The 14,019-nt window shown below is 47.1% G+C and overlaps 1 protein-coding gene across 1 annotated transcript in view; it reads right to left on the reverse strand.

Annotated features, from left to right (window-relative positions):
- Positions 1-14,019, reverse strand: part of LOC148152301 (disintegrin and metalloproteinase domain-containing protein 8-like) — a 151,995-nt gene that overhangs the window by 17,329 nt on the left and 120,647 nt on the right. The window contains exons 7-8 of the mRNA XM_087986162.1: positions 12,285-12,361; positions 3,997-4,171 (exon numbers count right to left, since the gene is read on the reverse strand). Of these exons, the coding sequence (XP_087842288.1) occupies positions 3,997-4,171; positions 12,285-12,361 (252 nt within the window). The remainder of the gene's footprint in view (positions 1-3,996; positions 4,172-12,284; positions 12,362-14,019) is intronic.

Below are 14,019 nucleotides of genomic sequence, written 5' to 3' on the forward strand. Positions count from 1 at the left end.
CAATATACCGACTGTTGTAACAGGTCCCCAGTGGATGTCGTTTCCCTCACCCTGCACTCATCCTTGAAACAAGAACACCAGATTCCTGCTCATTGACTCCAGTTCCACCTTCAGGACCATCATCCCCTCCAGACTGATCTCAAAACTCTGAGACCTTGGTCTCAGCTCCTCCCCCCCCACCCCCCGCAGCTGGATTCTCAGCTTCCTGACCCACAGACCGCAGGCAGTGAGGATAGACAACAGCACCTCCTCCACGAGGACCCTCAACACTGGAGCCCCCCAAGGTTGTGTTCACAGCCCCCTCCTGTACTCCCTGTACACCCACAGCTGTGTGGCCAAACTCTGAACAAACTCTATCTACATGATCGCTGATGACAGCACCGTGGGAGGATGGACATCTAACAACAACGAGTCAGAATAGAAAAGGGAGATAGAGGGCTTGGTGATGTGGTGTAATGAGAACAACCTCTCTCCCAACTTCAGCAAAATGAAAGAACCATCATTAACTTCAGAGAGAAAGGTGGTAAACACACCCCCATCTACATCAACAGAGCAGAGGTTGAGAGGGTGGAGAGCATCACGTTCCTCGGAGTGACAATAACTGACAACCTATCCTGGATTTCCCACGTAGATGTGATGTTTAAGAAGACACAACAACGCCTCTTCTTCCTCAGGCAGCTCAGGATATTCAGCATGTCCATAAGGACCCTCACCAACTTCTACAGATACATCATTGAGAGTAGACTGTCCGGGTGTATAACGGCCTGATACGGTAACAGCTCTGCCCAGGACCGTAAGAAACTACAGAAGGTTGTGTGCACAGCCCAGACCAACACGGTATCCACCCTCCCATCCGTGGACTCCATTTACATTCCTCGTTACTGCAGAAAGGTTGTCAATTTCAGCAACGACTCCTCTCATCCAAGTAATACTTTCATAGAATCCCTACAATGTGGAAGCAGGCTATTCGGCTCATTGAGTCCACACCAAACCGCCGATAATCATCTCAGCCAGCCCCACCACTACCCGTATCATCCTGCATTTTCCATGGCGAACTCTCCTGACCTGCACATTTTTGGACTGTGGAAGAAAATTGGCCCATCCAGAGGAAACCCACGCAAACGGGGAGAACATGCAAACTTCAACAGATTGTCGCTTCGAGGTGGAATGAAACCTAGATCTCTATTGCTGTGAGGCAGTAGTGCTAACCATTGAGCCACTGTGTTGCCCTTCTCCCTCAACCTCTTCCATCAGGCAGAAGATACAGACACTTGAACACACGTAGCAGCAGGTTCCCTGCCAGCATTAGACTGATGAAGAGACTATCTAACTTCAAATAATGTTGATCTTGGCAATGCTGATCTTACTTCAGACACTACCTGTGCAGTATAATCTGTATGCCTCACTCTGTCTAAGCACCCTATTATCTATATAGTCTTGCTCACTATAATTTGCCTGTACTGCTCAGAAACAAAGCTTTTCACTGTCCTTAGGTACATGTGACCTCAATATATTAAATAAATAAAATTAAATCAAAGTAGCAAATAACATTCATGCCACACATATGTCAGGTAATGACTATCACTAATAAGACATAACCTAACCACCATTCCTTGACATTTAATGGTGTTTTTATCACTGAACCCCCCCCATTACCATTCTGGGCGGGGGTTACCATTCCCCACATAAGGACGCCGGCTACAAGAGCAGGTCAGAGGCTAGAAATCGTGCGGTGAGGAACTCACCTCCTGACTCCCAATGCCTGTCCACAATCAACAAGGAGAAAGTGAGGTCTGCAGATGCTGAAGATCTGAGCTGAAAATGTGTTGCTGGAACAGCGCAGCAGGTCAGGCAGCATCCAGGGAACAGGAAAATCGACATTTCGGGCTTAAGCCTGAAGAAGGGCTTATGCCCGAAATGTCGATTCTCCTATTCCCTGGATGCTGCCTGACCTGCTGCGCTGTTCCAGCAACACATTTTCAGCCACAATCAACAAGGCACAAGTCAGGAGTGTAATGGCATATTCCCTACTTGCCTCACCAGATGCAGCTCCAACAACACACAAGAAGCATCACACCATCCAGGACACAGCAGCGCTTCCCTTGATTGGCAGCATATCCACAAGCATCCACTTCCCCCATCACCACCTCTCGCAGCACATTCTAGACACTCACCACCTTTTGTGTGAAAAACTTGCCTTGCACATCTCTTTTAAACTGCACCCACAGCCTTGCACCTTGAACCTGTGTCCTCAGTAATTAACCTCTCCACCTGGGGAAAAAAACCCTCAAAAATCCCACTCTATCCATGCCATTCACAATCTCTTAAACTTCCATCGGATCACCTCTCAACCTCCTGCATTCCAGTGAGAACAAAGCTAGTCTATTCCATCTTTCTTCATAGTTAAAATCCCCCAGACCAGGCAAGATCCTGGTAAACCTTTTCTGTACCCTCTCCAAAGCATCCACATCCTTCTGGTAGTGGGGTGACCAGAACTGTACACAATATTCCAAGTGTGGCCCAACTAAATTTCTATAAAGCTGCAGCATAACTTGCCTATCCTTATCATCAATGCCCCTTCCAATGAAGGGCTTATGCCCGAAACGTCAATTCTCCTGCTCCTTGGATGCTGCCTGACCTGCTGCGTTTTTCCAGCAACACATTTTTAAGCCCTTCCAATGAAGGTAAGCATGCCACAGGCCCTTATCTCCCTGCGCTGCCACCTTCAGTGATTTGTGGATCTGCACCCCGATCCCTCTGCATATCAATACTCATAAGGGTTCTACCATTCGCTGTATAATTTCCACCTGTAGTTGACCTTCCGAAATGCAACACCCCACATTTGTCCAGATTAAACTCCATCTGCCATTTTTCTGCCCATGCCTCCAACTCATCTATATCCTGCTGTATCCTCTGACAATCCTCTTATGATCCGCAACGCCACCAATCTTTGTATCATTCGCAAACTTACTAATTAGACCAGCTATGTCTTCCTCCAAATCATTTATAAAGGTCATGAACAGCAGAGGTCTCAGCACTGATTCCTGTGGAATATCATTAGTCACAGCTTTCCATTCTGAAAAACGTCCTTCCACCACTAGTCTCTGTATCCAATGACTAAGCTCTTCCTGCATCCATCTTACCAGCTCATCCAATACCATGTGACTTCACCTTTTGTACCAGTCTGCCATGAGGGACCTTGTCAAAGGCTTTACTGAAGTCCATGTCGACAGCATTAACTGTTTTTCCCTCATCAATCACCTTTGTCATCTCCTCAAAAACATCGACAAAGTTAGTGAGGCACGACCTCCACACCCCCTCCACAATACCATTCTGTCTATCATTAAAATCATATAAATCTAGTCCCTGAGAATCTTTTTAAAAATCTTTCCCTACCACTGATGTGAGGCTCACAGGCCTGTAATGTTTTTTGGATTATTCTTTCTACTTTTCTTAAACAATGGGACAATATTGGCTATTCTCCAGTCCTCTGGTACCTCACCAGTGGCCAAATGCAAAACGCAAAAATACCGAATTCCAAAGGGAACAATAATTTGTAGTGCACGAGAAACAGGGTGCTGATTGATCAGCAGCTGGTCTGATATTGGCCAAGATATTACCATTGATAATGTACCCTGAACAGTTACGTCAGAGTTTTAGTGCAAATGTTTAAAAATGGCAAGTTGCATCTGATTGAAATCATAAGACATTTGTCCAAAGATTATCCCTTTTCAACTCAAAACCTCCTGGAAGCTCCTTCTGAAGTGTGGGAACTGCAGCATTTGTAGAAGACAGCTCATTGACACCTTGATCACGGCAATTAGTGATGGACCACAAATATTATCATGAAATTCTTTTCTTTTAAGAGAACATAGTGAAAAATATTCTAATTATTATCAAGTAGAAGGTACATGGCCTGATTAGGCAGAATTTTTGCAAGGTAAAGTACTGACATATGTTGCTTTGACTCAGTTAATTGCTATGTTTATCACTTACCCTTGGCTGAGGCAGAAAACGATCAGTGATGGTTAACTCCTGGACAGAATGTTTAACTCCACAGTTAGTGGACACTCGAGAGAATTCTTCAGCTCTGTAGGCAACATGTCGGCCACTTTCATCACCCTCAAGAGGTTCAATAATATAAGTTCGATTATTGAAAATGATCAGAGCACTGGAAGAGAGAGAGATACACACAGAGACAGAGACAGAGACAGAGACAGAAAACACTCAACAATCATTTAATTAACAGAAACCCTGTACCTACAGATTATATACCTCATGCCCTGCTCAACACATAATGCCCCAGAAAGAGATATAAACTGAGTGTCCTACACCCTGCTGAATAAACACATCCCAGTACAGTTACACAGTGAGTGACCCTCACCCTGCTGAATAAACACAACCCAGGACAGTTACACACTGAGTGACCCTCACCCTGCTGAATATACTGTGAGTGACCCTTACCCTGCTGAATAAACACATCCCAGTACAGTTACTCAGTGAGTGATCCTCACCCTGCTGAATAAACACATCCCAGTACAGTTACACAGTGAGTGACCCTCACCCTGCTGAATATACTGTGAGTGACCCTTACCCTGCTGAATAAACACATCCCAGTACAGTTACACAGTGAGTGACCCTCACCCTGCTGAGTAAACACATCCCAGTACAGTTACACAGTGAGTGACCCTCACCCTGCTGAATAAACACATCCCAGTACAGTAACACGGTGAGTGATCCTTACCCTGCTGAATAAACACACCCCAGTACAGTCATACTGTGAGTGACCCTCACCCTGCTGAATAAACACATCTCAGTACAGCTACACAGTGAGTGATCCTTACCCTGCTGAATAAACACATCCCGGTACAGTAACACAGTGAGTGACCCTCACCCTGCTGAATAAACACATCCCAGTACAGTTACACAGTGAGTGACCCTCACCCTGCTGAGTAAACACATCCCAGTACAGTTACACAGTGAGTGACCCTCACCCTGCTGAATAAACACATCCCAGTACAGTAACACAGTGAGTGACCCTCACCCTGCTGAATAAACACACTCCAGGACAGTTACACAGTGAGTGACCCTCACCCTGCTGAGTAAACACATCCTAGTACAGTTATACTGTGAGTGACCCTCACCCTGCTGAATAAACACATCTCAGTACAGTTACACAGTGAGTGATCCTTACCCTGCTGAATAAACACATCCCGGTACAGTAACACAGTGAGTGACCCTCACCCTGCTGAATGAACACATCCCAGTACAGTTACACAGTGAGTGACCCTCACCCTGCTGAATAAACACATCCCAGTACAGTTACACAGTGAGTGACCCTCACCCTGCTGAGTAAACACATCCCAGTACAGTTACACAGTGAGTGACCCTCACCCTGCTGAATAAACACATCCCAGTACAGTAACACAGTGAGTGACCCTCACCCTGCTGAATAAACACACTCCAGGACAGTTACACAGTGAGTGATCCTTACCCTGCTGAATAAACACACCCCAGTACAGTTATACTGTGAGTGACCCTCACCCTGCTGAATGAACACATCCCAGTACAGTTACACAGTGAGTGACCCTCACCCTGCTGCATAAACACACCCCAGTACAGTTATACTGTGAGTGACGCTTACCCTGCTGAACAAACATATCCCAGTACAGTTACACAGTGAGCTTTTTTTATGTACACTTGTGGGAGATGGGCATTTCTGCCTGGACCCAGCATTTATTCCCCATCCCTAATTGTCCTTGAGAATGTGCTGGTGAGCTGCCTTCTTGTACCGTTACAGTCCATCTGTTTTAAGTTGATCCACAATCCCTTTAGGTTGGAATTTACAGGAGGTGGTATTGACATGTATCTGCTACACTTGTCCTTGTAGATGGACAAAGTCCTGGAATTCCCTCCCAAAGGCACTGTACATCAACACAGAGCAGGTGGACTGCAGCAATTCAAGAAGGAGCTCACCTCCACCTTCTCAATGGCCGTGACAGTGATGCCCACCTCCACGAGTGAATAAGTGAAAAACACTCTTTTAAGCAATGCATTCCAGATATCCACGATCCTCGTGAGAAATGTTTTCTTTTCGTTCTCTCTAAACCTCTTGCCTGTCATTTTTCATTGTGCTCCATCAGCAGTGACCTTCGACAGAGGGGAGCTGCTGCTTATATTGGAGTTTCTCATCGAGTCAGAGATGTACAGCATGGAAACAGACTGTTTGGTCCAACTTGTCCATGCCAACCAACTGTCCAAAATTAATCTATTCCCATTTGCTAGCATTTGGTCCATATTCTTCTAAACCTTTCTTATTCATATCGATAGGCCAAAAGGATTTGGATTTGTGCTTGGCAACAAGCCAGGCCAGGTGTCAGATCTCTCAGTGGCAGAACATTACGGTGACAGTGACTACAACTGCCTTACCTTTAACATATCCATGGAGAGGGATAGGAGCAGACAGTATGGGAAGGTATTTAATTAGGGGAGGGGGATAGGAGCAGACAGTATGGGAAGGTATTTAATTGGGGGAGGGGAATAGGAGCAGACAGTGTGGGAAGGTATTTAATTGGGGGAGAGGGATAGGAGCAGACAGTATGGGAAGGTATTTAATTGGGGGAGGGGGATAGGAGCAGACAGTATGGGAAGGTATTTAATTGGGGGAAGGGAAATTATACTGCTATTAGACAGGAGCTGTGGAGTATAAATTGGGAACAATTGTTCGACAGGAAATGCACAGCAGAAACATGGAGGCTGTTTAAGGAGCCCTTGTTGCGACTGTTGGATAACTTTGTCCCACCGAGATAGGCAAGGAATGGAAAGGTTAAGGAAACTTGGATGACAAGAGCAGAGGAACTTCTCATCAAGACAAAGGAGGAAGCTTACTTAAGGTTGAGGAAGCAAGGATCCTGTGCAGCGTTAGAGGGTAGCTAGGAAAAAAACTCAAAAATGGGTTGAGGAGAGTTACGAGTGAGCATGAAAAAGCCTTGGCGGGAAGGATTAGGGAAAACCCAAAAGATATTCTACACTTACATGAGGAATAAGAGAATGATCAGAGAGAGGGTATGGCCGACCAGGGATAGTGGAGGGAACTTGTGCCTGGAGTCTGAAAAGGTGGGGAGGCACTAAATGAGATTTTTGTTTCAGTATTCATTAGAGAGAAGGATCTTGTTGATAATGAGAACACTGTGTGACCAGGTTAATCGGGTCGAACAGATTGATGTTAAGGAAGTGGATGTGCTGGAAATTCTGGGAACCATCAAAATAGCTAAGTCCCCAGGGTCGGACCAGATATAGCTGAAAATATGTTGCTGGAAAAGCGCAGCAGGTCAGGCAGCATCCAGGGAACAGGAGAATCGACGTTTCGGGCATAAGCCCTTCTTCAGGAATGAGGAAAGTTTGTCCAGCAGGCTAAGATAAAAGGTAGGGAGGAGGGACTTGGGGGAGGGGCGTCGGAAATGTGATAGGTGGAAAGAGGTCAAGGTGAGGGTGATAGGTCAGACTGGGATGGGGCGGAGAGGTCAGGAAGAAGATTGCAGGTTAGGAAGGCGGTGCTGAATTCGATGGATTTGACTGAGACAAGGTGGGGGGAGGGGAAATGAGGAAACTGGTGAAATCCGAGTTCATCCCTTGTGGTTGGAGGGTTCCTAGGCGGAAGATGAGGCGCTCTTCTTCCAACCCGTTGTGTTGTTGTGGTCTGGTGATGGAGGAGTCCAAGGACCTGCACGTCCTTGGTGGAGTGAGCGGGGGAGTTGAAGTGTTGAGCCACAGGGTGGTTGGGTTGGTTGGTCCTGGTGTCCCAGAGGTGTTCTCTGAAACAATCCGCAAGTAGGCGGCCTGTCTCCCCAATATAGAGGAGGCCACATCGGGCGCAGAGGATGCAATAGATGATGTGTGTGGAGGTGCAGGTGAATCTGTGGCGGATATGGAAGTTCTCTTTGGGGCCTTGGAGGCCTCTTTCCAATCTCTTTCCAATCCTCCCACTTCCTCCAAACGAAAGGAGTAGCCATGGGCACCCGCATGGGCCCCAGCTATGCCTGCCTCTTCGTAGGATATGTGGAACAATCCATCTTCCGCAACTACACTGGCCCCACCCCACACCTTTTCCTCCGCTACATCGATGATTGTATCGGCGCCGCCTCGTGCTCCCACGAGGAGGTTGAACAGTTCATCCACTTTACCAACACCTTTCACCCCGACCTCAAATTCACCTGGACACTCTCAGATTCCTCCCTCCCCTTCCTCGACCTTTCTATTTCTATCTCAGGCGACCGAATCAACACGGACATCTACTACAAACTGACCGACTCCCACAGCTACCTGGACTACACCTCCTCCCACCCTACCCCCTGTAAAAACGCCATCCCATTCTCCCAATTCCTTCGACTCCGCCACATCTGCTCCCAGGAGGACCAGTTCCAAAAACGTACAACCCAGATGGCCTCCTTCTTCAAGGACCGCAATTTCCCCCCCGACATCGTCGACGATGCCCTCCACCGCATCTCTTCCACTTCCCGCTCCTCCGCCCTTGAGCCTCGCCCCTCCAACCGCCACCAAGACAGAACCCCACTGGTCCTCACCTACCACCCCACCAATCTCCATGTACAGCGCATCATCCGCCGTCATTTCCGCTACCTCCAAACGGACCCCACCACCAAGGATATATTTCCCTCCCCTCCCCTATCAGCGTTCCGGAAAGACCACTCCCTCCGTGACTCCCTTGTCAGATCCACACCCCCCACCAACCCAACCTCCACTCCCGGCACCTTCCCCTGCAACCGCAGGAGGTGCAAGACTTGCGCCCACACCTCCCCCCTCACCTCCCTCCAAGGCCCCAAAGGAACTTCCATATCCGCCACAGATTCACCTGCACCTCCACACACATCATCTATTGCATCCTCTGCACCCGATGTGGCCTCCTCTATATTGGGGAGACAGGCCGGCTACTTGCGGAGCGTTTCAGAGAACACCTCTGGGACACCCGGACCAACCAACCCAACCACCCTGTGGCTCAACACTTCAACTCCCCCTCCCACTCCACCAAGGATATGCAGGTCTTTGGACTCCTCCATCGCCAGACCACAACAACACGACGGTTGGAGGAAGAGCGCCTCATCTTCCGCCTAGGAACCCTCCAACCACAAGGGATGAACTCGGATTTCACCAGTTTCCTCATTTCCCCTCCCCCCACCTTGTCTCAGTCAAATCCATCGAATTCAGCACCGCCTTCCTAACCTGCAATCTTCTTCCTGACCTCTCCGCCCCACCCCAGTCTGGCCTATCACCCTCACCTTGACCTCTTTCCACCTATCACATTTCCAACGCCCCTCCCCCAAGTCCCTCCTCCCTACCTTTTATCTTAGCCTGCTGGACAAACTTTCCTCATTCCTGAAGAAGGGCTTATGCCCGAAACGTCGATTCTCCTATTCCCTGGATGCTGCCTGACCTGCTGCGCTTTTCCAGCAACACATTTTCAGCTCTGATCTCCAGCATCTGCAGTCCTCACTTTCTCCTCCAATTGGACCAGATATATCCAAGGTTACTACAGGAAGTGAGGAATGAGATTGGTGTGCCTCTGGTGATGACCTTTGCATCCTCACTCTCCATGGGAGTAGTATCGGTTACTTAGAGGGAGGTGAATTTTTTCCTCTGTTCAAGAAAGGGAATAGGGAAATCCCTGGGAATTACTGACCAGTCAGTCTATGGTCAGCAAGGTACTGGAAAGGATTCTGAGAGTTAGGATTTATGATTATTTGGAAATACATAGTTTGATTAAAGGCAGTCAGCATGGCTTTGTGAGAGACAGGTCATGCCTCACAAATCTTATTGAGTTCTTTGAGGATGTGACGAGACAAGTTGACGAAGGTCGAGCAGTGAATGTGGTGGATATGGACTTCAGTAAGGCATTTGATAAGGTTCCCCATGGTAGGCTCATTCAGATTCAGAAAGTTAGGAGGTGTGGAATACAGAGACATTTGGCTGTCTGGATACAGAATTGGCTGGCTGAAAGAAGATAGCGAATGGTAGTGGATGGAAAGTACTCCACCCGGAGGTCAATGACCAGTGATGTCCTGCAGGGATCTGTTCTTGGGCCTCTGCTCTTTGTAGTTTTTATAAATGACTTGGATGAGTAAGTGGAAGGGTAGGTTGGTAATTTTGCCAATGACGCAAAGGTCAGTGGAGTGTTGTAGACAGTGTCAAGGGGTGTTACAGGCTATAACAAGACATTGACAGGATGCAGAGCTGGGCTGAAATGTGGCAGATGGAGTTCAACCTGAATAAATGTATTAGACACAGACACAGACACAGCATCTTCTGTTCTCTATATTATACTCAGGAACTGCTGTTAACATAGAACATAGAACATAGAAGAATACAGCGCAGTACAGGCCCTTCGGCCTTCGATGTTGTGCCGATCCAAGCCCACCTAAGCTACACTAGCCCACTATCCTCCATATGCCTATCCAATGCCCGCTTAAATGCCCATAAAGAGGGAGAGTCCACCACTGCTACTGGCAGGGCATTCCATGAACTCACGACTCGCTGAGTAAAGAACCTACCCCTAACATCTGTCCTATACCTACCACCCCTTAATTTAAAGCTAAGCCCCCTCGTAATAGCTGACTCCATACGTGGAAAAAGGTTCTCACGGTCAACCCTATCTAAACCCCTAATCATCTTGTACACCTCTATCAAGTCACCCCAAAACCTTCTTTTCTCCAATGAAAACAACCCCAAGTGCCTCAGCCTTTCCTCATACGACCTTCCTACCATACCAGGCAACATCCTGGTAAACCACCTCTGTACCCGTTCCAGTGCCTCCACATCCTTCCTATAGTATGGCGACCAAAACTGCACACAATACTCCAGATGTGGCCGCACCAGAGTCTTATACAACTGCAACATGACCTCAGGACTCCGGAACTCAATTCCTCTACCAATAAAAGCCAGTACGCCATATGCCTTCTTCACCACACTATTTACCTGGGTGGCAACTTTCAGAGATCTGTGTACATGGACACCAAGATCCCTCTGCTCATCCACACTACCAAGTATCCGACCATTAGCCCAGTACCCCATCTTTTTGTTACTCTTATTTTGGAAAGTAAAATTTGAATGCTGAGTACAGGGTTAAAGACAGGATTCTTGGCAATAGGAGGAACAGTGGGATGCCTCAAAGTTGCCACCAAAGTTGATAGGGATGTTGAGAAGGCGAATGGTGTTTTGGCTTTCATTAACAGGATTTGAGTTTAAGAAATGTGAGGTGGCATGGGGTGGCACACTGATTAGCACTGCTGCCTCGTAGCCTTGGGTGACTGTCTGGGTGGAGTTTGTACATTCTCCCTGTGTCCTCATGGGTTTCCACCGGGTGCTCCGGTTTCCTCCCACTATCTAAAAATGTGCAGGTTTGATGAATTGGCCATGCTAAATTACCCATTGTGTTCAGGAATGTGTTGGTTAGTCCATTAGTCAGGGGTAAAAAGAAGGTCAGGGAATGGGTCTGGATGGGTTACTCTTCGGAGGGTCAGTGTAGACTTGTTGGTCTGAAGGGCCAGTAGGGATTCAATGATTCTATAAAACTGTGGTTAGACCACACTTGGAATATTTTGTTCATTTCTGGACGCCTCATTATAGGAAGGAGATGGATGCTTTTGAGAGGGTGTAGAGGAGATTTACCAAGATGCTGCCTGGATTGGGGGCATGTCTCATGAACAGAGGTTGAGTGAGCTAAGGGCTTTTCACAACGGAGAGAAGAAGAAAGAGAGGTGACTTGATAGAGGCATACAAGGTAATGAGAGGCAAAGATAGTGTAGACAGCCAGAGACTTTTCCCCAGGACAGAAAAGTCTATCATGAGGGCTCATAATTTTAAGGTGATTGGAGGAAGGTAAAGGGAGATATCAGAGGTAGGTTCTTTACACAGAGTGGGGGGTGCGTGGAATGCCACAGTCAGTGGTGGGAGTGGAGTCAGAGACATTAGGAACATTTAAGTGACTGCTGGACAAAAACATGGATGGCAGTAAATTGAGGGGTGTGTAGGTTCGGCTGGTGTTAGATGAAGATAAATGCTCGGCAATACATTGTGGGCTGAAAGGCCTGTGCTGTGCTGTACTGTTCTATATTTATAGTTACACAGTCAGCAAATTTTTTTCCCAGTATAAAACATTTTATTTCATTTACAAGGTCTCCCCAACTGAACAGGTCACAGATTAAAACCATTGACTATTTTAGCTTACGTTTCATGAACCTGAGTAAAATGCAGAGAAGAATCTGTCAGTTTACCTGAGTCCTGAGCAGGTGCTTGCAGAGACCTGGGATCCAGGATATCTTCTCACAGATCCCTGATAGTAACACTGGTACTGTAAGAAGATGGTCACATCTCAGTATCAATCCCTTCTCATTTCATTGCATCCCAAGAAAACCTCTCAGGAAGTTTTCCATATGTTAAATGCCATTAACATTACAGAACAGATGTAACAAGAACATTGGGTCTCAGAAAGAGGCAACTGGGACTAAACATTAACGGATATTGGAATCCAGAACAAAAAAAAACATCAAGCACCTCATTTTCCGCTTAGGGACCCTGCAGGCTTCCAGACTCAATATCAAGCTCAATAACTTTAGGTCTTAAAATCTCCATGTCCTTACCCAACACCCACACACCAGGACTGGTTAGTACGTCATTAACTCATTAGGCAAAAGTGAGGACTGCAGATGCTGGAAACCAGAGTCTAGATCAGAGTGGTGCTGGAAAAGCACAGCAGGTCAGGCAGCATCCGAGGAGCAGGAGAATCAACGTTTCGGACATGAAGGGTTCTTGCCTGCTGTGCTTTTCCAGCACCACTCTGATCTAGACCATTGTTAACTCATTGTTAGCCACTAACAGTCCCCATTAACAGCTATTCACCCTCCTAGTCTGATCATTATAAAACATAGAACATAGAAAAGTACAGCACAGAACAGGCCCTTTGGCCCACGATGTTGTGCCGAGGATTAATCCTAATGTAAAATATAATATTCAAAGTTTGTGAGAAGATTTGTAGCTCGGGTGTTTGTTGTTGTGGTTCTGTTCGCCGAGCTGGGAATTTGTGTCACAGACGTTTCGTACCCTGTCTAGGTGACATCCTCAGTGCTTGGGAGCCTCCTATGAAGCGCTTCTGTGATCTTTCCTCCGGCATTTGTAGTGGTTTGTCTCTGCCGCTTCCGGTTGTCAGTTCCAGCTGTCCGCTGCAGTGGCCGGTATATTGGGTCCAGGTCGATGTGCTTATTGATTGAATCTGCGAATGAGTGCCATGGCTCTAGGAATTCCCTGGCTGTTCTCTGTTTGGCTTGTCCTATAATAGTAGTGTTGTCCCAGTCGAACTCATGTTTCTTGTCATCTGCGTGTGTGGCTACTAAGGATAGCTGGTTGTGTCGTGTCGTGGCTAGTTGATGTTCATGTATGTGGATTGTTAGCTGTCTTCCTGTTTGTCCTATATAGTGTTTTGTGCAGTCCTTGCAAGGGATTTTGTACACTACATTGGTTTTGCTCAAACTGGGTATCGGGTCCTTCATCCTGGTGAGTTGTTGTCTGAGAGTGGCTGTTGGTTTGTGTGCTGTTATGAGTCCTAGTGGTCGCAGTAGTCTGGCTGTCAGTTCAGAAATGACATGACCAGCTTTCCTTAGTAGCCACACACGCAGATGACAAGAAACATGAGTTCGACTGGGACAACACTACTATTATAGGACAAGCCAAACAGAGAACAGCCAGGGAATTCCTAGAGGCATGGCACTCATCCACAGATTCTATCAATAAACACATCGACCTGGGCCCAATATACCGGCCACTGCAGCGGACAGCTGGAACTGACAACCGGAAGCGGCAGGTACAAACCACTATAAATGCCGGAGGAAAGATCACAGAAGCGCTTCACAGGAGGCTCCCAAGCACTGAGGATGTCACCTAGACAGGGTACGAAACATCTGTGACACAAATTCCCAGCTCGGAGAACAGAACCACAACAGTAAAATATAGTAA

The sequence above is a fragment of the Chiloscyllium plagiosum genome, unplaced genomic scaffold (genome assembly GCF_037043375.1).
Source record: "Chiloscyllium plagiosum isolate Xiang-an unplaced genomic scaffold, Cpla_swu_hap1 HiC_scaffold_1, whole genome shotgun sequence".
NCBI lineage: Eukaryota > Metazoa > Chordata > Chondrichthyes > Orectolobiformes > Hemiscylliidae > Chiloscyllium > Chiloscyllium plagiosum.